Source organism: Elephas maximus, chromosome 12, assembly GCF_024166365.1.
Source record: "Elephas maximus indicus isolate mEleMax1 chromosome 12, mEleMax1 primary haplotype, whole genome shotgun sequence".
Lineage (NCBI taxonomy): Eukaryota > Metazoa > Chordata > Mammalia > Proboscidea > Elephantidae > Elephas > Elephas maximus.
Window position 1 is genome coordinate 76,667,727 of NC_064830.1, and position 24,334 is coordinate 76,692,060.

The 24,334-nt window shown below is 50.2% G+C and overlaps 2 protein-coding genes and 1 long non-coding RNA gene across 11 annotated transcripts in view; 2 read left to right on the top strand and 1 right to left on the bottom strand.

The window, feature by feature from the left end:
* Positions 1 to 9,413, top strand: part of ABCC1 (ATP binding cassette subfamily C member 1) — a 178,437-nt gene extending 169,024 nt beyond the window's left edge. For all 3 annotated transcript variants that reach the window (XM_049904936.1, XM_049904938.1, XM_049904937.1), the window contains exons 29-31: positions 1,714 to 1,880; positions 2,988 to 3,182; positions 5,778 to 9,413. In XM_049904936.1, coding sequence (XP_049760893.1) covers positions 1,714 to 1,880; positions 2,988 to 3,182; positions 5,778 to 5,886 — 471 coding nt within the window. In that variant the 3' untranslated portion in view covers positions 5,887 to 9,413. The remainder of the gene's footprint in view (positions 1 to 1,713; positions 1,881 to 2,987; positions 3,183 to 5,777) is intronic.
* A 564-nt stretch (positions 9,414 to 9,977) lies between these two features.
* ABCC6 (ATP binding cassette subfamily C member 6) overlaps positions 9,978 to 24,334 on the bottom strand; it is a 60,270-nt gene continuing 45,913 nt past the window's right edge. For 4 of the 7 annotated variants that reach the window (XM_049904943.1, XM_049904941.1, XM_049904939.1 and 1 more), the window contains 8 exons: positions 23,212 to 23,411; positions 21,350 to 21,476; positions 19,435 to 19,536; positions 18,064 to 18,210; positions 14,919 to 15,077; positions 14,661 to 14,827; positions 12,693 to 12,887; positions 9,978 to 12,379 (listed from right to left, as the gene is read on the bottom strand). In XM_049904943.1, coding sequence (XP_049760900.1) covers positions 12,271 to 12,379; positions 12,693 to 12,887; positions 14,661 to 14,827; positions 14,919 to 15,077; positions 18,064 to 18,210; positions 19,435 to 19,536; positions 21,350 to 21,476; positions 23,212 to 23,411 — 1,206 coding nt within the window. In that variant the 3' untranslated portion in view covers positions 9,978 to 12,270. Of the gene's footprint in view, positions 12,380 to 12,692; positions 12,968 to 14,660; positions 14,828 to 14,918; positions 15,078 to 16,550; positions 18,211 to 19,434; positions 19,537 to 21,349; positions 21,477 to 23,211; positions 23,412 to 24,334 lie in introns of those variants that run through there. The other 3 variants (XM_049904940.1, XM_049904942.1, XR_007519756.1) reach the window with 3 other exon arrangements.
* Positions 19,002 to 24,324, top strand: LOC126087428 (uncharacterized). The gene is made up of 3 exons (XR_007519757.1): positions 19,002 to 19,089; positions 23,201 to 23,488; positions 24,301 to 24,324. It is a non-coding gene; the product is annotated as an uncharacterized LOC126087428 (long non-coding RNA).

The window sequence follows — 24,334 nt, forward strand, 5'->3', positions numbered from 1 at the left end:
TGGCACACGCGCTTGTGTGCTTGACTACTAACCAGAAGGTTGGCAGTTTGAGTCCACCCAGAGACACCTTGGAAGTAGGTGGCAATCTACTTCTAAAAAACCAGCCATTGAAAACCCTGTGGAGCACAGTTCTACTCTGACCCACGAGGGGTCACCGTGAGTTGGAATCAACTCCACGGCAACTGGCCTCTGTAAGTCTTCATCTCTGAGTCCTCACTCCTGCCATCCAATAAACCGTTTTCCTGAGCGTCTAAAAAATCCAGTAAAAGCCTGGCTTCTCTCTCTGCTGGCTACCAGATTCGGGGATGATAATATCTAATCTTCATAAGAACTAGGAAAAATCAGACTTTTGTAAATTGACCCTTGTAGGCAATGATTCCCTAATGTGTTGCCTCTTAGCATTATTGTCTTATAATCTAAGAACAGCGTTCCCCTAAAGTTCCTTATAAGATCTCTTTTAGAAGAAGGGTGGGCTGGGGAGGAGGTGGGGGAGGGCTCCCCTATGCTGTGTCTGCCATCTCACAGATTCCTATCACCTTTGCATATTGAAGGCTCTGAGAAGTTCTGCAAAAGATAAATTGATTTCATTCTGCTTAACACAGGGTGTTCTTTTTGGGGTCGGGGGACTTAATTTAGATGAAGGTTTACAGAACAAACTAGATTCTCATTAAACGGTTAGTACACATACTGTTTTATGACATTGGTTAACCACCCACTCTCCCTTCTCAACCTTAGGCTCCATATTACCAGCTTTCTTGTCCCCTCCTGCCTTCTAGTCCTTGCCCCAGGGCTGGTGTGCCCCTTTAGTCTCGTTTTGTTTATGGGCCTGTCCAGTCTTTGGCTGAAGGGTGAACCTCAGGAGTGAATTCATTACTGAGCTGAAAGAGTGTCTGGGGGCCATACTCTCAGGGTTTCTCCAGTCTCTGTCAGGCCAGCAAGTCTGATCTTTTCGTTTTGAGTTAGAATTTTGGGGCTCTACCTTTTTTTCCAACTCTGTCCAGGACCCTCAATTGTGATCCCTGTCAGAGTAGCCAGTGGTGGTAGCTGGGCACTATCTAGTTGTACTGGACTCAGTCTGGTAGAGGCCGTGGTAGATGTGGTCCATTAGTCTTTCGGACTAATCTTTCCCTTGTATCTTTAGTTTTTTTCATTCTTCCTTGCTCCCGAAGGGGTGAGACCAGTGGAGTATCCTAGATGGCTGCTCACAGGCTTTTAAGACCCTAGACACTATTCACTACAATATAACATAGAACATTCTCTTTTTAAACTATGTTACGCCAATTGAGCTAGGTGTTCCCCGAGATGATGGTCCCCTCAGCTCAGCAATTCGGTCCTGGAGGGAGTTTGGATGTATCTATGGAGCTTCCGTGACCTTGTCTTGTACAGGGTGTGCTGGCTTCCCCAGTATTGTGTACTGTCTTACCCTTCACCAGAGTCACCACTTGTCTATTGTCTATTTAGTGTGCTTTCATTCCCACCCCTCCCCACCCTCGTAACCATCAAAGACTTTTTTTTTTTTTTTTGTTAACACAGTTTTTTACACACGTTTTGTTTTCATCATTAGCACCCCTCAGAAGCAGGAATTCTGAGCACTTCCGAAACCCTGTCTTTTAACAATTCTGGCAAGAACTTTATCGTCCCACCTCTTTGCTGCACCCGCATCCAGCGTGACATGTGCTTCAAATGCTGTTTTGTGGTCTGCTTCCTGAACAGGACCCCGTTTTGTTTTCGGGCCCCCTTCGCATGAACCTGGACCCTTTCAGCCAGTATTCGGATGAAGAGATCTGGACATCACTGGAGCTGGCTCACCTGAAGAACTTCGTGTCAGCGCTTCCAGATAAGCTGAACCACGAGTGCACAGAAGGCGGGGAGAACCTGAGGTAAGCACGGCAATGCCAGGATGAGGGCCCCTCGGCCCCATCTCAGACGGGATGATGTAAGGTTTTGTCCTCATGGATCTGTGTTGAACTGGGATTGAGCCCCAGCTCTGCCACAGGTCAGCTGTTTGTCCTAGAGTATGTCCCTTGACCTCTTGGAACCTCAGTTTCCTTATCTGTAAAATGGCCTGTTTCTACTATGGAATCTAAACAGGATGGCCTTTTTTATACCAGCTCCAAGCAATGGAGAGTGGCTGTCAGTTGTTATATTGGAATGCTTCTCTACCAGCTGGTAAATAGCAGTTGTCCTGGGCCCTCTGAACCCACATCCACTGCCCCAGCTGCCTTCTCCCAGGCCCCCAGGATCTGCCCATGATCCAGTAACTACAGTGTCAATGCCTGACCCAGCAGGAAACCCCCGGAGTCCTGCTCTAGCTTTATTAGTACCTGTCTCAGTTACCCATCATGGCGATGCTGCTGCGTAACAACCAACCACAAACCCCAGCGGCATTCAGCAGTACCAGCAATTGCTCACCCCCTGCTACAGTGAGCCGAGTGGCTCTGCTGGCCCTGCCCAGGCGCACTCGCGTGTCTGGGGGTCGGCTGGCTGCCGGCTGATCTAGTTGGCCTCTGCTGGGACAGTTTGGGTCTGCTCCATGGGTCCCTCATCCTCCAGCAGTCCAGTCAGACCTATTGTCGTGGCAGTGGCAGAGGTGCAAGAGTGAGCAGGGCCCTGTGTGCAGTCCCATCTCAGGTAGGCGCCGGCCTTACATTCTGCCAACGTCTTACTGGCCAAAGCAAGGCAGTAGCTGAGTCCAGAGTTATGGGGACAGGGGCCATTTTTGCACCTGTCATACAACCTATGCTGAACTGGTTAAATATTCTGAGTATCACCTCTGAGCCCTGTTTTGAGAATGATTCTGAGCCCGCCTCCAGCTCCACGGGAAAGAGCCTCCGTTGATGAGCGATGTCTCCCGTGGGCACGGATATGGGGGGTGGAAGGCTGTCCTGGCTTATGATACAGTGTCTCTTCTCACTCCCCCCAGCTCAGGCATGGGCCCTGGCTGGGGTGGTCTGACACTCTGTCTCCTGTCTTTTCTTGTGGTCAAGCGTTGGGCAGCGCCAGCTTGTATGCCTGGCCCGGGCCCTGCTGAGGAAGACGAAGGTCCTAGTGTTGGATGAGGCCACAGCGGCTGTGGACCTAGAGACAGATGACCTCATTCAGTCCACCATCCGGACCCAGTTTGACGACTGCACTGTCCTCACCATTGCTCACCGGCTCAACACCATCATGGACTACACAAGGTGATACGCCTTGCATGCAGGTCGTGGGGCCTCGGGTTTGCCCCATTCATCGGTTCACTCACTCACTCTCACTTATTCATTCAACACCGTCCTTAACGCCTAGTGATGGCCCCATTGATGGAACCTCTCCTTACCCCAGGTGGGACCATGTCTTTCTGACATCAATCAGCACATATGTGTGGTGCGTTCCAGGCACTGTGCAGGCCCTGGGACTCAGGGTGCCTGTCTAAGGGACTGTGTAGCTTAGCTGCGGGGAGACAGAGAGTAAACACAGCAGCAAGTTAAAACGTGGCTTCAGAGAGTGGTAAGTGCTGGAAAGGCAACAGAACAAGGTGACCAGAAAGTGAGGACCAAGCAGGGCCAGCACGGAAGGCACTGGGCCTTGGGCCCCCACTACCTTTAGGAGTCCACAGAAATGTTTTAATTTATTGTAAAATCAGAAGAAAAAACTGAATATATGGATTACATGAATTGATATCATATAAAGGCTTTATTGCTCACAAAGGCAAAAGTGCCCAAGGCCTACAAAAACCATGATGCGGCCCTAGTATCAAGGAAAGGGGTCCTGGTGGCAGAGTGGTTAAGTGCTCAGCTGTTAACCAGAAGGTTGGTGGTTTGAACCCACCATCTGCTCCGTAGGAGAAAGATGTGGCAGGCTGCTAATGAAAAGTTCAACAGCTTTGTAAACCCTACAGGGCAGTTCTGCTCTGTCCTTTAGGGTTGATGTGAGTTGGAATCAACGGCAATGGGAAAAGAGTACCAAGGAGTTGGGGAGATTGAGTTCAGCCTGGCAGGTCAGGGAAGGCCTCTCCCAGGAGGTGACATTTGAGCCAAGACCTAAATAATGAGGAGTCGGCATAGGGTGATGTAGGCGATGATCACACACTTTTTCTATAAAGGAGCAGAGAGTGAATTTTTCACCTTTATAGGCCACATGGTCTCTGTCACAGCTACTCAACTATGTTGTTGTAGCACAAAGGAGCTGTAGATAAACAAGTGGACGTGGTTGAGTTCCAATAAAACTTTATTTGCAAAAACAGGCAGCCATAGTTTGCCAGCCACTGATCTAGAGGAAGAAAGAACATTGTAGACAGAGGGCACAGCCTAGTGTAAAGGCCCTGGAATGGGAACGGGCTTGCTGAACTTGAAGGCTAGGAAGAGGCCACTGTGCCCGGGGTACTAGAGGAGGCCAGAAAGGTAGGTAGGGGCTGGATCTCGCAGGACCGTGTAGTCACGGTAACAAGTTTGGAGCTTATTCTAAGAGAACCCCTAAGCCATTGGAGGGTTTCAGGGAAGTGACATGGCACTTTTTAAAGATTGCTAAGGCTGTCTGTAGGAGCCCTGGTGGTGCAGCGGTTAAGTGCTCATCTGCTAACAAAAGGTCAGCAGTTTGAACCCATTAGCCCCTCCATGGGAGGAAGATGTGGCAGTCGACTTCCATAAAGATTACAGCCTTGGAAACCCTGTGGGGCAGTTCGGCACTGCCCTATGGGGTCGCTATGAGTTGGAGCCGAATCAGTGGGCAGTGGGTTTGGTTTTTGGTTTTAAGGATGTTTGATGGAGCCTGGTTCTCAGCACCTCCTATGTGCCAGGCACTCCTGGCATGTTTGAGACTCAGGAGAGTAGCTGGAAATGAAGTCAGAAATGGGTGGGGCTGGATCCTGTAGAAGTAGGTACACCAGGGGTCAGCAAACTCTGGCCCATGGGCCACACCCAGTCCCCACCTGTTTATGTAAAGTCACTAGTATACAGCCCTGCCTATTCATTTATATATTATCTATGACTGCTTTCACCCTATAAATACAGTAGAGTCTGTAAGTATGTATGTAATGTTTCCAAGCCCCAAAGACTGACAAAGATTGGATTTATAAAGGCAATAATAATGAAAGTTTAAAAAAAGTATTTGACTTAAGTCAGAATGGAACGGAACCCTGCCATAAGTTGGGGACTACCTGTATTTGTAACAGAGACATGTGGCCTGCAAAGCCTAAAATGTTCACTATCTGGCCCTTTGCAGAAAGAGTTTGCCAGCCCCTCTTGTAGACTGTGGAGTCCCTGGGTGGTGCAAATGCTTAAGTGCAACCACTAACCATTTTGGTTATACTGCTAACTGAAGGTTGGTGGTTCAGACACACCCAGAGGTGCCTCAGAAGAAAGGCCTGGTGGTCTTCGGAAAGGACACAGCCTTGAAAACCCGATGGCGCACAATTCTGCTCTGACATGCATGGGGTCGCCACGAGTCAGAATCGCCTCGGTGACAACAGGTTTTCTTGGTTGTAGACTGTGTAAGGTTTTTTGATTTTATTCTGAGTGTGATGGGACAAACATGAGCAGTTGACATTGTTGCCATTATCATCATTACTACACCTACCATTATGGGTGTGGGGGTAGATACTAAGGGTTAGAGCCACAGGACTCTGACACTGACTAGGAATAGGGATTGAGGCCGGGCCACCAGCTAGAAGGCTACTGCACCAGTCCGAACAGAAGACGCTGGGGGCCTGACCCAAAGCAGTGACTTTCCGTGGTGGGCTTTTGTGATCGAGATGCCAGCCCTTTTACTACCCCTCATGCCTCTGTCCTCTCCTCCTTCAGGGTGATCGTCCTGGACAAAGGGGAGATCCGAGAGTGTGGCCCCCCCTCCGACCTCCTGCAGCAGAGAGGCCTGTTCTACAGCATGGCCAAAGATGCCGGCTTGGTGTGAGCCCCGGAGCTGTTACATCTGGTCAGAACTGCAGGGCCCACCTGCCAGCATCCAGGACAAGCCAGAATCCTCTGGAACCCAAGCCTCCAGTATAGAAACCAAAAAGAAAGAAAACCCCTCAAAACCAAAACACCAACAAAGCACCACCTCTGGCCCCTGCCTGGGATTGGCCATGCTGAGCAGGAGAGATGCAGGGACCTCCCCTCCAACACACACACTCCTGCTTCTGTTCTACCCATAAGATACACTCCTGTTCCCTTACCCTTGGAAAGCAAGCCTGTGCCTGTTGGTGCTTCCCACAAGGGTGTTTTCGGCAGCCAGACTTTGGAGAAGTTGGTTGCATAAAATACGCTAGTGACCAAATCCAGCCAACTGCCTCAGATCTCTCCAGCTGAAGTCTATGGATTCTGAGTCTTCGGGAAGCTCCTGGCCCCAGTTCACTCCCCTCATCACCGGCTCCACCCAGAATGTTTCATTTCCTCAGGGCTGCAGTGTTGAGGCAGGGGGACTGGTGAAAACCTTTCTCACCCTTGGACGGTCCCGGTGGCCATGGACACTCCTCTCACTCACCATCTGGTCTTCCAGGCACTTAGACACTGGGGGCCAATGTCTCCAAGCTGCTGCCATGAGGGCTTCCTGCAGAGGCCAGAGACAGCCTTCCTCACCCACACACCTTCTCCTCACAGAGGGACTCAGCTGAACTTAGAGATGATGGAATGCCAGGGCCAGGTCATCTCACTGCTGCTGACTTCCCAACTTACACCCAGCCCCCTCCAGTCTTTCCCCTGTGTTCTTCCTGCCTCTGTTTACTTGTTGCTAGAACGGCTTTACTGGTTTCCAAAGATGGTCTGCCGATGGTTGTGAAGTGTTCAAAGTGAAGAGCACTAGATGCCACCCAAGTATTAGCCATTGTACCAAAAAGAGTTCCGTTGAGTCTTCCCCTCATTTTTTAAATATTTTATTGTGATTTTGGAGAAAATTTACATAGCAAATTAGGTTCTCATTTAACAATTTCTATACATATTATTTGGTGACATTGGCTACACTTTTCACAATGTGTCAGCATTCTCATTTCCATTCTGGTTGTTCTGTTTCCATTAATCTAGCTTCCTCGTCCCCCCTTACCTCCTCACCTTTGGTCGAGGGTAAACGTTGACTCATTGACGTGATTATTTAGAGGGGCACAGTACTAACGGATGATATTGTTTTATGAGCCACTCTGTCTTTGGGCTGATAGGTGACCACCGGGAGTGGTTTGAGTTCTGAGTTTAAAGGGTATCCCAAGGCAGTAGTCTCAGGGTTTCCTCTAATCTCTAATGGTCCAGTAACTTTGGCCTTTTTTAGGAATTTGTGTTTTGTTCTACATTTTTCTCCCATTCTGTCTGCGACTATCTGTTGTGTCCCTGGTCTGAACGGTCGGTAGTGATAGCCAGGCACCGTCTAGATCTGGACTCAAGGTAATAGGTACTCCTCCTTAGTTTTAGATTTTAATTTCTCTTGAAATCTGGTTAGCTGCTAAGTATGGCAGTACGGAGAACTCGACATTTAGTTACTGATCTTCTTCCAGGTCAAGGAAAGATCCCACTCATGAATATCAGTGATGATTTTTTTTTTTTTTTAAGTACTACTGCAGGGAATAAAACAGTCTCAAGACTTTTACTTTCTTGGGAGGATATGTTGGACAGAGCAGCATTCCCAGGAAATGGCCAAGCTGGCCCTGCGTTTGACAGTGGGTCCGTGTGTTCCTGGAAGAAAACGGAGAAGCAGAGTCCTTCAAGGCCTGTGCCTCGGGTCTCCTGGTCGGCGACCAAAGTGAGACCCAAAAAGCAGAGAAAGGTCACGCAGCTGCCCCAAGATTCATACTTGTGAATTATGTTGCTGACTTCAAAACCTAGAGAAGCATCTTTCTTCTTTTAGGTGGAAATATATATTTATTTTTTTGGTAAATTATACCATTCTTTCACAGTAGATAAGCCAAGTTTTTCTTGGGTATCTTTTTGTAATGACTTACACTGGAAACGTGAACGTTTGCAAAAAGAAATTTGCAGTAAAAATTATTTTATTTCTTTCTAAACAACTGTTCCACTTTCTTTGGGGCGTTAGCAAAGGCTTTCAGCCATCACTCTGGTAGAGTCGGTATGGGGCATCCTCTCAGCTGCTTATGCTCCTCCTCCCCTTTGGCCAACGTGGCGCGCCTGTGGCGGGAGCTGCTGTCAGAAACAAGGAGTCTGGAGTTCAAGAATCAGGGTGAGGTTTAGTGAGGAGTCAGCATGGCAGGTGGACAGCCCTTGTCACTTGCTGGCTCTGTGACCTTGGACAAGTCACTTGGGCTCTGTGCCTCAGTTTCTTGGTCTGAAAAACGAGGCTAATCGTACCTACTGCATAGGATTGTTGTACAGTTTAGCAGTCTGTGGAACACGTGGTCAGGTTCTAAGACACAGGTGAGGCAAAAATGACACGTGGTCAAAGTTACTCTTAAAAATCCCTTTGTATTAGGATAGGCTAGGCCGTGCTGCAGTAACAAATTAACTATGAAATCTTGATAAATTAACACCAGGATTGAGTGCTCACCCATACGATCGTTGATGAGGGTCTTTGGGGAAGCTGCCTTCCATGCAGTGGCTAAGAGATCCAAACTGTTTTGGTCTTATGACATCTTAAGATGTCAGCGCTTAAGGGCTGGCCTCCTGGTCACTACAGCAGGGGAAGAGAGAATGTGGGTGACTCACATTGTAAGTCTTTTAAACCAGAAGTGACATAGTTAATTCCACTCATAGTCCATTGGTCAAAATTAGTCACCTGGTCCCAACCAAATCACAAAGGATGCTGGGAAATGTGGAGGTGCATACGAAGACAAGTATTTCTCCCTATCCTAATTTATTTGATTCCTGAGTTTTGACAAGCACTGAGACTAGGGTATTTAAAAAATGTTCTGAATCTCTTTGGTTTCTGAGTTCACATTGGGTGAGTCTGGGTAGCGAGGAATCCCTGAATTTGGGGACACACACAGTACCATTTCTGCCACATTCTGAAGCCATGCACCAAGTGCAGTGTGCCGATGGAACATTCCAGCACTGCCTGTCTTCCCTCCAGCACTGCTCTCCCCCGACTGAAACAGTTGGCTTGCATTATGGCTGGGAAGTATGAAGGTGTCGAGTGAAATGTAGCTGGTAGGGTTATTACCAAGAGTCGTGGTGGTTCAGTGGTAGAAGTCTCACCTTCCACGTGGAAGACCCAGGTTTGATTCCTGCCAACGCGCCTCAAGCACAGCTACCACACGTCTGTCAGTGGAGGCTTGCATGTTGCTGTGATGCTTCCAGACGAAGAAGAAAGGCCTGGCAATCTACTGAAAATCAGCCAATGAAAAACTGTGGATCCCAACCATCTGATCCCATTGTGCATGGGGTTCACCGTGAGTTAGGGGCAGCTAACGGCAACAAAGTTATTGCCATTAGAGTTAGCTGTAGTATTTGTACATGCCAGGTGGGCAGTCGTAATTCTAGATAAGAGATACATTTTTGTCTCAAGAGCTGACACTAAGTATTAAAATCTCAGGTCAGATCCGAAGCAGGTCTCAGCTCGACCTGGTATGGGTCTGTGGGTATGTACCCGGGTCGAGGGCAGCTGGGGGATCAGGAGAAACCCCAGGGCTGGCTTGAATCTCTTTATGAAGGGGTAGCAAGAAGCAGCAGTGACCTGGAAGCATGTGGAACCAGGAGCGCAAGGTTAGGAGGGAAGCCTCGGACCTGCTCATCCAGGTAAGCACTTCAGTGCTGTGTGAGGAAGGGCGGGGTGAGGTTTGCTGTGCACAGCTCTTCTCATTGGAAGGGATCCCCTAGGCCCAGGCCTGTTGCTTCCCAGTGTTGAGCTTATCCATTCCTCATTATCGCACTCCATATCCAGTCCTGCTGCAGCCACCTGCCCCACCACCATCAGCTCTCCCTCGGACAGCAGTCTCTTCGGGGCGGGGTGGGTGCGGGGGTCTCCCTGCATCTGCCCCCAGCCACCCCTGCCCCACAGACTCTGTATGGGCTCAACTCTGCAGCCACAGCCCCTGCAAAAACCTATGCCAGATCATGCCTTAGTTATCAAACGCCGCTGTAACAAATAACCACAGGTGGGGGCTTTAACAAATTTATTCTCTCACAGTTTAGGAGTCTAGAAGTCCAAACTCAGGACATCAACTCTAGGGAAAGGCTCTGTGTCTGCTCTGGGGGAACATCCTTGTCTCTTTCAGCTTCTGTTCCTGGGTTCCTCAGCCACCGTGTGGCATGCATCTCCCCCTCCATTTGTGCCTGTCTGCTTCCTCAGTCTGCTTCTGTATCTCAAAGAAGATTGCTTAAGACACACACACCCCACGCTAATCCTGCCTAACATGACAAAACCCATCCCCAAACGGGACTATAACCACAGGTATAAGCGTTAGCATTTACAACACATACTTTGGGGAATACAATTCAATCCGTAACAGACCGAGTCATTCCCGTGGCTCTCCATTTCATTCAGGGTCACAGCCAGCCCTGGCCTCAAGCCCTGCACATGGGGCTTCCAGCCTCCTTGCTGTTCTCCAGGCGTCCTGTTACAGGGTCCTTCCTTTCCCCTAATGTCAGCACTGCCTGCTGCCTTCCCTGTCTGCTCTAGAATGTCAGCTCCTGAGAGCAGGGGGCTCATCTGTTCATTGCTGTGTTCCCAGCCGCTATAGCATGGGCGGGGAGTACCCCCTCAATGACTGGATTCTTTGGGGCCTGCATGGCATGCACCCAGCCCCGGGCTGAGGGTGAACAGGGCTTCTAGAACCTGCCTTTATGAAGCCTCAGTTTTCTCTGCTTTACAGTGGGGTCATCATATCTACCTGGCCGGGCAGTTGTGAGGATGAAAACAGATGATGGAGTAAAGCCCTCAGCACCATGCCTGACCCTAAGGGCGCCTGCAGACATGGTGACACCATCCATCCATTTGTTCTTCAGCCATTTAGTCAAGGCAATCAGCATTTATTGATCCCTCTGTAGGGTCGCTATGAGTTGGAATTGATTCAGTGGCAATGGGTTTGATTTGGTTTTTGGTCCTAGGTGCGCTGTGCTGGGGGAAAACAACGAGCAAACAAAATCCCTCTGCTCAAGAAGCAAAGGAAGCCCTTTCCTTCCCTTTTGGTGGGATCCTAGAGCGCAATTCCAGCTGGTACCGGTGGGCAGATGGTCAAGATCTAAAGACATGTGCACAGGGCAGTGTGGTGTAGTGGTTAGGGGGCATGGATACTGAAGCCAGACCTCTTGGGCTCACATCCCTCTAGGTTTTCCCATCTGTAAGAGCGGCTCAGTAATCCTCCCTTGCTCATCAAAGGGCGCTAATAAGGGACCTAGTGACAATCCCTTCATCCAGTCGTGCCAGTTAAATGAATCACTTGGGCAAGGTAGTTAGAACAGCTTCTGGCTCACAGTTAAATGTTTGCAGTGACGAGGCGGACACTAAGGTTACCCATTAAGACAAGACTGCAACACAGCCCAAGGCCCTGATCAAGGAGGGTCTGAATTACGGCTTTTCTTGGATGTAACTTGAGTTCCAAGGAACCCTGGTGGCACAGAGTTGCTAACTGAAATGGTGGTGGTTTCAACCCGCCAGCCACACCACAGGAGAAAGATGTGGCAGTTTGCTCTGTAAAGGTAACAGCCTTGGAAACCCTATGGGGCAGCTCTACTATGTTCTATAGGGTCACTATGGGTCAGAATCAACCTGATGGCAATAGGTTTGTTTTTTTTTTTTGGTAACTTGTGTTCCTGGCCTTGTGGCAGGAGCCTGCAGCAGGGGGCTTAGTAGCAGGAACAGACCGGTGGGCTGGTCTCCAAGGAGTCATGGTGTGGGCCTAACAGCAGCCTACACCTGTGATAAGATTGCACAGAACACACACACAAATGATAACACTGGGGAAATCTGAGTAAGTTTGGTGGATTTGTATCCATGCCAGTATCCTGGTGGTGATACTGAACTATCATTTTGCAAGATGTTCCCACTGGGGGAGGCTGGATAAGGGGTACACAGGACCTCTACATTATTTCTTACCATTGCATGTGAATCTTCAGTTATGTCAAAATAGAAAGGTTAATAATAAGAGTCTATATAAAACTTCTTTTTTTTTTTTTTTTATATACCATTGCCTAGGCCCCAGCCTGGAATTCTGATGTAGTTGGTCTGTGTGGAGCCTGGGCACAGGCACATTGTGAGGTCCCCACATGAGCCCAGTGGGCAGCCAGGGGTGAGAGCCGCTGCGGACTTTTGGTCTGGATGAGCCCAGAGCTGGGGTTGCTCGGTGCTTCCAGGTCTGATGCTCCGTGATGATCTGCCACCTTCTCTGCCATTTCCATCCCGGGGGTAAGGGAAAGAGCTGGCTCAGACCAGGCCTGACCCCTGTGCCAGTCTGTAAAACAGGCCTTCCTGGGCCAGCAACTCAGCCGGACTGCCGCTCTCTGCCACCTGTCCCTTGTCCATGACCAGCACCCTGGATGGGGGGGAGATGAGAGGCAGCTCTTTCAACACCAGCCCAGCCAGGCCCTGGGCACCTCTGAGAGCTCAGAGGGAATGCCCAGCCTTCCATGTATTTTCCCAGGTCAGAAGCATCTGATGGGCATGGGTCCTTGGGCTCATCCCTTCCCCTGTGGGCATCAGTCTTGCCATCTGTACAATGGGCACTTGAGAATCCATTCCAGGGATTCTAAGCCCTCCCCCCCGAGGGCGAGAACTGTACCCTGCCCCTCCTCTACGTGTTCAGGGCCCCTCTAGACCCCTGGGGGGCTGTCCATGGGGTGCTTTACCTGGCGCAGTCCATCACTGAGCACAGACGGTGGGCGATAAGCAGCACAGTGCACTGGGCAAAACAGCTCCTGAGGGCTGCCTGGATCTGGCGCTCCGTCCCAGGGTCCACAGCTGCTGTGGCCTCGTCCAGGATGAGGATCTGGGTTTTCCGGAGCAGAGTGCGTGCCAGACACAGGAGCTGCTTCTGGCCCACGCTGGGAATCAGTGAGGCAGTCAGGCTGGACAAACGCTGGCGTGCCTATCAGGATTTCTAGGGTACACCACCCCTGGGTCCCTACAACAGGCACGGAAGCGAGGGTGTGTGCGTGCGTGCGCGGTGCGTGCAGTCAGAAAGGCCTGATTGGAAAAGGCATTTTCATGCAGGGTGACTTCAAGCAAGTCATTCAAGCCCTTTGCACCTCAGTTTCCTCACCAGTGAAACAGGTATTTCTATTTCTATCCTATGGTCTTCATTTGCCAGACACACTCTTAGTGCTTGTGTATATCTCGGCCCAAGTCTCATAATGACCACTAAGGCCGGTATCGTTATTCTCCCTTTTTACAGTGGAGGAAATGGGCACAGAGAGGTTAGGTAACTTGAAAAGAGTCACAATGTTAGTCAGTGGCAGAGGTGGAATATGAACTCAGGACACTGAACTGTGGGGACAGGAGAAGTCAGATAAAAGGGCTTGGGCATGCTTGGCACAGAGTAGCGTCTCTTACTCTAATTACAGATGGGGAAGTTGAGGCTCAGGTCACACAGCCAATAACTGACAGACCCTGACCGGATGGGGCGGGCCTCTGGGACCAGGTGTGGCTTGGGTTGTTACCTGCCATGCTCAGCTTCCTCACTGTATACCCTTCTGTGAAGCAGCATCTCTAGAGAACCAGAACCTACTACTGGCAAGCGGGGGCCAGAGGGTCGTTCACATGCCAATTGGGGCTGAGACTGCCCTGCAGGGCATCCTGGTGCCTGGGCCTTGCTCCAGTCTCACCCTTAGGAGGTGGGCGGCCCTGGCCAAGTCTCAAGCTTCAAATTCTAACTCTAGTGAGAGTGTGGCTCTGAGGATAAACATTTCTTGTTTCCTACATGCCAGGCACTATTGCAACAACTTTATACATATTACTCAATCCTCATGCTATTACCATCCCCATTTTATAGATGAGGAAACTGAGGCACAACAGATCCTATAATGAGTAAGCGGGGGACCTTAAATTTGAACCCAGACTCATGCCAGTTTGTGCTCTTAGCTACCCAGCTACACTGCCTGTCTACTGCGTGGGAACCACTCCCATCCAGTCTCATCCTAACACCTTCCAGGTCAGAGCCTTTTGGAGCCCAGAAGGTTGCAGTTTTTAAAAAGGCATATGCAATACATTACTTAATACTCACTGTGGGTCTGAGATTAACAACCAGTAACAAACACAACATTCATATAGGGAAAAAATATATATACATACATACATATGTATGTATGTATATTGAGAAGGCTAAATAAAGACTGTAAAATAGCTTCCTGTCAGTTGAGATTGGGTTTTCCATCAAATAAATTCAGAATCCATATTTAGGAAAAAGAAGCCTGATATTTAGAGATTTTGTTAGATTTTGGCATTGCTGATAAGGGATTGGATTTATATTATGACTATTAATAGAACAACAAAAAGCAACCATTGCCCAACTCATGGTGACCCACATGTTACAGAGTACAACTGCTCCATACGGTTTTCTTGGCTGTAATGTTAACAGAAGCAGGTTGCCAGGCCTTTCTTCTGCATTTCTGCTGGGTGGTTTTGAATGGCCAACCTTTAGGTTTCCAGTTGAGTGCAAACCATTTGCTCCCCACAGGGACCTCGGGATTGATAATCCCATGGGAGAGGCAGATTTCCTGGGACTTCTCCAGTGCCCATGGTGCAGGCACCCAGGCCACGTTCACCCGCCCCCCTCCCCCAACTCCCAGTAGGGCCTGGCCACAGCAGGACAACCATACCTCAGGTCGTCCCCTTGGTCGGCACACTCGTACTGCAGCTGCCCAGGCAGGCTGGCCACCACGGCTTTCAGCTGCACGGTCTCCAAGGCTGCCCAGATGGCCTCGTCTGTGTGCTCATGTAGCAGGTCGAGGTTCATCCGCAGAGAGCCGGGGAACAGGATGGGGTCCTGGCAAGAAGGCAGCAGGTCACAGCAAGGCCCAGCCATGCTTTGCACCTCTGCCCCCACGCCCCCCTCCCCGGGCTTCCTCCAGCCTCACCTGGGGGATGATGGTGATCCTGGACCGCAGTGTGTGCAGCCCCACGTGGGCAATGGGGACCCCATCAATCCAGATACTGCCCTCAGCTGCCTCCAGGAGCCGCAGCAGGCCCCGGGCCAGGGAGGACTTCCCAGCCCCTGTCCTGCCCACGATGCCCACCTGCCAAGGGACAGAGGGCAAGGCCTGCTCTGACCAGGCCTGGCCAGATGGAGGCACGCCAGAGCCCAGAGAGGTTTTCCCTGTACCCAGATCGTCCAACCATCCGTCATCCTTTGAGCATCCATTCTTCCATCTCTCCATCTGTCCTTGCATCTGCCTAATTATCCATCCGTCCACCCTTCCATCTGTGCATTTTCTATCTTCCCTTCATCCTGACATCTCCATCTTTCCATCTATTCCCCAACCTTCCTTCTATATTTCTGCCCTTCTTTCCAACCTTCCCCATCCTTCCTCCTCTCCTTCACTATCCTTTCATCCACAGCCCTATCCCTCCATCACCCCTCATCCTTCCTTCATCCTGCATTCTTCTAACCATCCCATCATTCCTCTATCCCCCCTCCTTTAAGCCATCCATCTTCTATCATTTCTTTCATCACCTGTCATCCTTCCTTCCATCCCCATCCTACCCATCTATCTTCCATCCTTCTGTCCATCCTCCCTCCTTTTACCTATACTAAATGCTTTTATCCTTTTTCCTCCATTCTTCTAACCATCCCATCATCCCTCTATCCTCCCTCCTTTCATCCATCCATCCATCCCCTATCATTTCTTGCATTACCCATTATCCTTCCGTCCATCCCCCATCCCACCCATCTATCCTCCATCCTTCTATCCATCCTCCCTCCTTTTACCTATCCTTCATTCTCCATTCTTCTAACCATTCCATCATCTCTCTATCCCCCCTCCTTTAATCCATCCATCCCCCATCCTTCCATCATCCTTCCTCCATCCTCCAAACCACCCCATCATTCTTCTATCCCCCCTTTCAATAATGCATCCATCCATTCCCCATCCTTCCATCACCGTTCCTCCATCCTCCAAACCACTCCATCATCCTTCTATCCCCCTTTCATTAATGCATCCATCCATCCCCCATCCTTCATCCATCCTCCGCCCTTTTATCCATCCCATTATCCTTCTTCCCCCCTCTTTTCATTCATTCGTTCATCCATCCATCCATCTCCCATTCTTCCTTCCATCCCATCCATATATCCTCCATCCTTCTGTCCATCCTCCACCCTTCTTCTATACCCCCTTTTACCTGTACTGTATCATTTCACCTATCCCTAATCCCTCCTTCCATCCACCATCCTTCTATCCACACCCCTATCCTTCCATCCCTCTGCCCATCATTTTATCCATCTCCACTCTTCTCGTGCTTACTGTTGCATCCACAGTATCTGACATATGATGACGGTCCAAACTATTTTTTAATAAAGAAATGAAATATGTGCGTCACCCCCACTGTATGCCAGGCAGTCTTTTAGGCACTAAAATACAGGAATTAAAGGAGTCCTTGCACCACAGGGCTCACCATCTGGTCTTGGAAATAGTGCAACTGAGTAAACTTAAATTTAACACAGTGTGATAAATACGCTTTGCCATCCAGTTGATTCTGACTCAGCAACTCACTAGGACTGAGTAGAGCTGCCCCATAGGGTTTCCAACGCCGTACATCTTTACGGAAGCAGACTGCCACATCTTTCTCCCGTGGAGTAGCTGGTGGGTTCGAACTGCCAACCTTCCACTTTAGCAGCCGAGCCCTTAACCACTGTGCCACCAGGGCTCCTCAGTGTGATAAATAAGTGCTCTCTATGATCAAGCTCCAGACCTGTAGCAATGGAGGTCAGCAGGGAGACCCTGTTCATGCTGCCTGGCTGGAGTAGAAGGCTACTCCAGAGAATGTTTCCTGGGACAGGGGATAATTGAGTGGAATCCTGAAGGATGAGTGGGAGTTCAAACCGAGTGCTAGAATGCAAGCCCGCTGAAGGCAGTACCATGCCTGCCCTCTTGGCCCAAGGCAGCTGCTCCACAGATGTTGACAAAGCCCTGGCAGAGCAATGAATGAGGTGACGACAGGCAGAGAGCTGTAGAGAGGTGGACAGGGCCCAGGCTGGGCAGGGCCTTGAATGCCAAGCTCAGAAGTTTGGGCTCTACCCTAGGTGAAGCTGGGAGCTGGTGGACAGTCTGGAGCGGGGGAGTCACATGCTGGAATAAAAATCCCTGGAGAGAAGACTGGGGATGCTGAGATGGGGGCTGGAGGCTCAACTGGGAGCCTAGAGCAGCCCTCCCAGGGTGGGGGCAAGGAGGGCTGCAGGGAGGAAGGGGGAACATGGGGACCCAACCACGGTCTGTAAGATGGGAAAATACCAGCTCCTTCCTTCATAAGGTTGTTGTGAGAGTAGAAATGCAAATACTAATGCACAGAAGCACTAGTAAACATTTCTTAGTGCTTGCTATGTGCCAGGCACTGTTCCAAGCACCATTTTTTTTTTATTTTGTTGTTATTGTTGTTGAGAATATACACAGCAAAACATACACCAAGTCAACAGTTTTTACATGTACAATTCAGTGACACTGATTACATTTTTCAAGTTGTGGAACCACTCTCACCCTCCTTTGCTGAGTTGTTCCTCCCCCATTAGCATAAACCCACTACCCTCTAAGGTGCCTGTCTAATCTTTAGAGGTGCTGTTGTCAATTTGTCCAACCACTTTATATGTAATAACTCAGTTAAACTTCACAACTCCATGAGGTCAATGCTGTTAGTCCCATTTTACAGATGGGGAAACTGGGGCCCAGAGCCTTAAAGTGACTTGTCCAAGGTCACCCACAGTAAATCCAGGACCAAGCCCATGCAAGCTGGATAATGTAGGTGGGGCGTTTACCAACATTAGGAGAAGAGGGGTTTGCGTGATGCCTTATCTGGGACCTAAGCGTGGGGGTAGGGGGCGCATCATGAAGAAGGGAGCAGGTTTGGCAAAAATGAGGCACCCAGTTAGGGTGTGGTAGAGCTGCAGACAGGGGACCCGAGGTGGGGACACTGAGGTGGCAGCTGGTGCTCAGGGCCTGAACCCTGAGGTGACACCCCGCCTGGCCACGACTCTGAGGCCTCTGAGGAGAACGTTGTGGGAAAACTACTCACCTTCTCTCCTGCGTGGATCTTTATGGACACGCCTCGCACAGCCAGTGGGAGCTCGGGCCGGTACCGCAGCCCGAAGTCCTGGAACTCAATCTGCCCTGCGTGAGGCCAGGGGGGCTGGGCTGCACAGGTGGGCAGCCTCCAGGGGGCCTAGGGCAGGAGGGGACACGGAGTCAGAAGAGCCTTTCTCCAAGGCTTCTACTAAATGACCCACATCTCTGCGCCTCAGTTTCCTCTTCTGTAAAATGGGCATATTTACTGCTATTTCACAGAGTTGTTATGGGAATTAAATGAGGGGGCTAGAACATAGGCTGAAAAAGAGATATCTGATATCATAAAAGTAATTATGGTGACAGCTAGCTTTTCTCTCTTTTATTATTAACAATAAGCCACTGTTTCTTGTCAGTGGAGCCCCGGTGGCACAGTGGTTAAGTGCCCAGCTGCTAACCAAAAGGTCAGGAGTCTGAATCCACCAGCCCCTCCTTGGAAACCCTATGGGGTAGTTCCACTCTGTCCTACAGGGTCACTATGCGTCAGAATCAGCGGCAGTGGGTACTGTATGGTTTGTTGTCAAATAACAATGTTCTCTTTCCCTCTAGTGGGAGTAGACTTTGTGAAGAGCACAGAGTGTGGTGAGAATACTGCTGCTTGCAATCCCTGTGACCTTTAGCGGATCAGTCAACATCCTTGAGCCTTGATTTCCCCATCTGTGAAATGGGGCTTGTAAGAGCAGAGGAATGTATCAAGTGCTTACGGTGTGCCAGACATGGTACTCGATCCTTTATTGCAGGATCTCATTTGATCCTCCCAGTAAACCCGATACTGATAGGTTACAGAAGCCTGAGTGATGCCAGCAGTTTGCAATCAGCTATTAACCTACAGGTTGGCAGTTTGAACCCACCCAGTGGCTCAGTGGAAGAAAGGCCTGGCAATCTGCTCCATAAAGATTGCAGCCAAGAACACCATGGAGCAGCTCCACTCTGTAACACATGGGGTCGCCATGAGGAGGAATCAACTGGACGGCAACAGGTTTCGTTTTTTGTTTTTGTTTTGTTACGTGACTGTGATGTTCCTGTCATGTTGCTGTTTTGTTGTCATGTTGCTGCTACTCTCATGATCCCGAGGCTGAGATGGGTGACCTGCTCCACTCAACCTCGGAAGCAAAGGAACCAGGATTTCACTCTGGCTCCAGGCCCCACACTCTTAACCATCACTGGTGCCCACCCTACTGTGACTCCAGCCTAGGTTGGTGGGGGCTGGCGGGGGCGGCGGGAAGAGGGTGCAAACTCCAAAGCCCGTGGCAGATGTGGACCTGGGTCCACTGCCCTCGCGACTAGGTCCTGGCTGGGGCACCCGCCCCCGCCCCACCGTCACCTCCTTGGGCGTCCGGGCATAGTCCTTCATCCTCTCCACCGACACGATGCTGCTCTCCAGGTCTGTCCAGCTGCGGACAGCCCACTGCAGCGTCTGGGTCACCTGGTGCAAGAAGACCCCTCAGGCTGTGCCTCAGCAAGACCACCGCAGGCTCGTGCCAGCCCCTGAGGCAGGGGCTGGGAGGAGGCCTCGGGGACAGGGCAGTTCCAGGACCTGGGCCCAAGGGGATGGGATTTGGCTGTGGCAAACAGGACCCTTCCTTCCTATCTCACTCCTTCTTTCCCTCCCTGCCTTCCTTCCTTCTCTCCCTTCCTTTCTTTCCTTCTCTCCCTTCCTTTCTTTCCTTCTCTCTCTTCCTCCTTCCTTTCCTTCCATCCCTTCCTTCTTTCTTTTTTACTTTTCCCCTCCCTCCATCCTTCCTTTTTTCCCTCTCTCCCTCCCTCCCTTCCTTCTGTAGAACCAAAATATGCAGAACAGAAAGGGGCCCTCAGATTCCAGCTCCCCAACCCATCTTGATACAGCTGGGAAACAGGACCAGAGAAGGTGTGTAACTCTTCCAAGGACAGCCAGCAGAACCCAGGCCCACTGACTTCCAGTTCCGAGAGCTTTCCTGGGGGGTGGCTGGGCCTCCAGTGATTTCCTGTCCCAAGCTCCTCACCAGGGCCTATATGCCCTGAATGCTCTGGCCCTCAACTGCCTCTCCCCAACCTCGTTCCCTCCACTCTTGCTCTTGCTCACCCTCTCCTGCCACGCTGGCCTTCTCGCTGTTCCCAACACACTACTGCCTCAGGGCCTTTGCTCCTGCTGTTCTTTCTGCCTGGAGCCTCCTCCCTGAGGTGCTCTCCCTCTGCCCTCACTTCCTTGAGGCCACGCTCACAAGTCACCTCCTTAGAGAGTCCCTGCCTGGCCATGCAATAGAAAAACAACCCCCATCATTCACTGTCCTTTTACTCTGCCTTATGCTCTCTGTACCTTAGCTGCCTCCACTCTAAAATGAATACAAGAGTCCAAACCGAGACCAAACCCGTTGCTGTCGAGTAGATTCCGACTCATGGCAAACCCACGTGTGCAGAGTAGAACTGTGCTCCATGGGGTTTTCAAGGCTGTGACTGGAATCGACCCAACGGCAACGGGTTTGGTTTTTTGGTTTGACCTCTTTGTAGCAGGATCATCATGCCCTTCTTCCAAGGCAACTCTGTGTGGATTTGAACCAGCAACCCTTCATTTACTACTTACGCAGTTAATTGTCTGCGCCCACCTAGGGACAAGGATAAGAGTAGTACCTTCCAAGGGGAGCCCTGGTGGCACAGTGGTTAAGAGCTATGGTTGCTAGCCAAAAGTTTGGCAGTTCAAATTCACCAGCTGCTCTTTGGAAACCCAATGGGGCAGTTCTACTCTTTCCTATAGGGTCACCATGAGTCAGACTCATGGCAATGGGTTTGTTTTTTTTTTCTTTTGTGGGGTTGTGGGAAACATTAAAGGAGTTAATATTTATCAGGCTCATAGAACAATGTCCAGGTCATAGCAAGGACTACATACATATTTATATGCTTATATATTCTTATACTTCATACCATTTATTGTGACCTGACATTATATGCTGTTAGTGTACAATCATTAACAAAATTAAGCACCACGATGCACAGGGAACATACTCTATACACTCTATCTCATCTCCACTAGTCTTTACCACATCTGAAGTGATGGGATTACTGCCCCATTTTTCAGACACGTACACTGAGGCTCTGAGCAGGAAGACCCTTGGCCCAGGTCCAACAAGGTCACCTCAGTTAAATCCAGCCCTTACATCCATTGGTAGTTTGGACTCAGAGTCCTTGAAGGTCCTACTGGCGGGTGGCTCTGTCTCTGGATCTGCCCTCAACCCCAGGCCCAGGCTGGGGGATGGTGGGAGTACCTGGAGGGCAGCGGAGACAGAGAATCCCACGAGGCCAGCTCTCAGGTAGGCCTTGCTCAACACAGCACACATGGCGGCCGCAAACACCAGGCTGTTCCCCAAGAGCTCCAGGTTGGCAGCAAGCCACCTGTGGGAGACACAGGTAGCATGGAGTCAGCTGTGCCCTGATCTGCCGGGACCTGCTTCTCTGGGTACGAGGCCTGGTCATCGGCCAGTTCATGTACTATGGCAATTCCAGAGGTGGTCTTCCCACTCCCCAGGCCCCACCCAAGCTCGCCGAGTGGGAAAAGGTGACACTGCTCTGTCCTGCCTGTGCCAGCTCAAGGCCTGGCACACACTAGGTGCTTGGTAGAGTGTTACTATGCCGGCCACTGCTCTGCTCCTGGAACAGGCCAAGTCATGTCCCATCTCTGACCTGACTGCTCGCCTGCCTAAACTTCAACCTTCATCTTCCCACACAAGTCAGCTGAACGTCACCTCCTCCGAGAGCCTTCCCTGACTGCTCCTCCCTTTTCTAGCCCATCACTGATTACTTCCTTCGTAACAGTTATCACTCTTCATAACTGTCATGGATTGAATTGTGCCCCCCAAAAATATGTGTCAACTTGCTTAGGCCATGATTCCCAGTCTTGTGTGGTTGTCCTCCATTTTATGATTGTAATTTTATGTTAAAGAAGATTAGGTTGAGATTGTAACACTCTTACTAAGGTCTCATCCCTGAACCCACGTAAAGGAAGTTTCCCTGGGGTGTGGCCTGCACCACCTTTTATCTTACAAGAGATAAAAGGAAAGGAAATCAAGCAGAGAGGGGGACCTCATACCACCAAGAAAGCAGCGCCAAGAGCAGGGTGTGTCCTTTGGACCTGGGATTCCTGTGTGGAGAAGCTCCTAGTCCAGGGGAAGATTGATAACAAGGACCTTTCTCCAGAGCCAACAGAGAAAGCCCTCCCCTGAAGGTGACACACTGAATTTGGACTTCTAGCCTACTAGACTGTAAGGGAATAAATTTCCCTTGGTTGAGGCTATCCACTTGGGGTATTTCTGTTATAGCAGGACTGGATAACTAAGACAGTGACTAAACTGTTTAAGCAGCGTGGCCTATGGTCTCCACCAGTAGAACATGAGTTTCACGAGGGTAGTGACCTGTCTGTCTTGTTCCTAGCTCCATCCTCAGTACCTAGCACAAGGCCTGATTGGTGAATAAATATGCGACCTTGTTATTCAATTCCTACTCTACCATTTTTTCATTCATTCCATCATTTGACAAATATTTATTGAGCACCTACTGTGTGCCAGGCACATTCGAGGTGCTAGGGACACAGGTGTCAACAGATAAAAACTCCTGCCCTGGGCTTAACTATACATGACATTTTGTCTTCCCAAAAACCCCACAAGGTGATATGGCTATTCCCATTTGACAGATGAGGAAACTGAGGCTCAGAGAAGTTATATAACTTGCCTGAGATCACCCAGCTAGTAAATGGCAGAGCTGGGATTTGAACCTCCATCTGTCTGTGCTCAAGCTTGTGTTCTTGCTCTTGCTTAGTATTGAAGGGAGGCTGCTGATGCTTATGTAGCTGCTTTGTCACCAAGGCAAAAGAGGCTGGTCCAGTTGCCTGGCAACAGGGGCATCTTCTCTTCGCTGATCCCTGTACCTCCTGCTCAGCTGCCACTGGGGACCCCTTAGGCCAAGTTCTATCTGCTCGAAGTGCAGGCTGAGAGGCTGCCTGTGGGACCTAGCCTCAGCTTTGTCCTGACTCACTGTGTGACCTCAGGCAGCCCACCTGACCTCTCTGGTCACACAGTTTTCTTTGACCTCTGGTCTCACTCTCTGCGGTCTTCTGCCCCCAGGCTCTTCTTACCTGTCGGCCACCAGCCTTGGGAAATTGACCCTCTGGCTTTCGTCCACACGTGCATCACTCTGAGCCACAAAGGGGCCCTGGGCCCGGAAGGCCCTGACCACCGTGCTGCCCTGGAACGTCTCTGCCACATGGGAGCACACGAGCGAGTGGCTGGCTGACTCCAGGCGTCGCAGCTGGCACGAGCTGGCCACATAGAGGCTCTGGAGTGGGCGGAAAGGGAAGAGGCTGCAGACACAGGGAGGCAGCTTTCAGAAGCACAAGGAGCCCCAAGCACAGGGTACCAGAACAGGCTTTTTCATGCTGTGTGACCTTGGGCCAGTTGCTTTCCCTTTCTGGGCCCCAGTTTCCTTGCAGAGTCGAGTTCTGTGGTCCTTTTAAAAACCACATGGGAACTTTAAGAACTGACGCCCCACCTGCAGAATATGTGAATTAAGATCTCTGGGGCTGACACCTTGGCTTTCGTATTTTTTTTAAAAAGCCTTCCAGGTGATTTTAATGTGGTTGAGAACCACCAATCTAGTTTAAACATCTCATTTCACAACACTAATGCCAACAGCTTCACTTAGGGCAAGTCATAGAAAAAATAAAACAGTATGGTACAACAGAGGCAATTAGTCAAGTTTAATTCACTCATTTAACCCGAGGGTTACACGGCAGGTGCTGGGTCATAATGACACGCAAATAATACAACTGTCATTATCTGGCTCTAGGTTTGCAAGTTGTGTGCAGCTGGCAGGCAGGTGGGGAGAACTCGTATTTACAGAGCAGCTGGGCTATGCACCAGTAACCACTGCACCAGCAGACCTCCAAGTACCTCATTAATTGTGCAGCGAGCATTAGTGCCGTTCCCATTTGACAGATGAGAGCACTTGAGGCTCAAAGGGGTAAGCAGCCAGTCCAGGTATGTGGGGCTATGTAGCAAGGCTTGGATTTAAATCCACCTCTGTCTGACTCCAAAACTTACAACAGAGAAGCAGCCCCTTCTCCAAGTCAAGAGAACTTAGAGAAGACCTGGATAGTTGCAGAGGACACTGGTGGCCATGGTTTTTGTCTGACTACCATGTTTTTTCTGTTCTTTTGATTTCCTAGGGGAGCTGTCAATCATGGGATCTGATTACAGAGG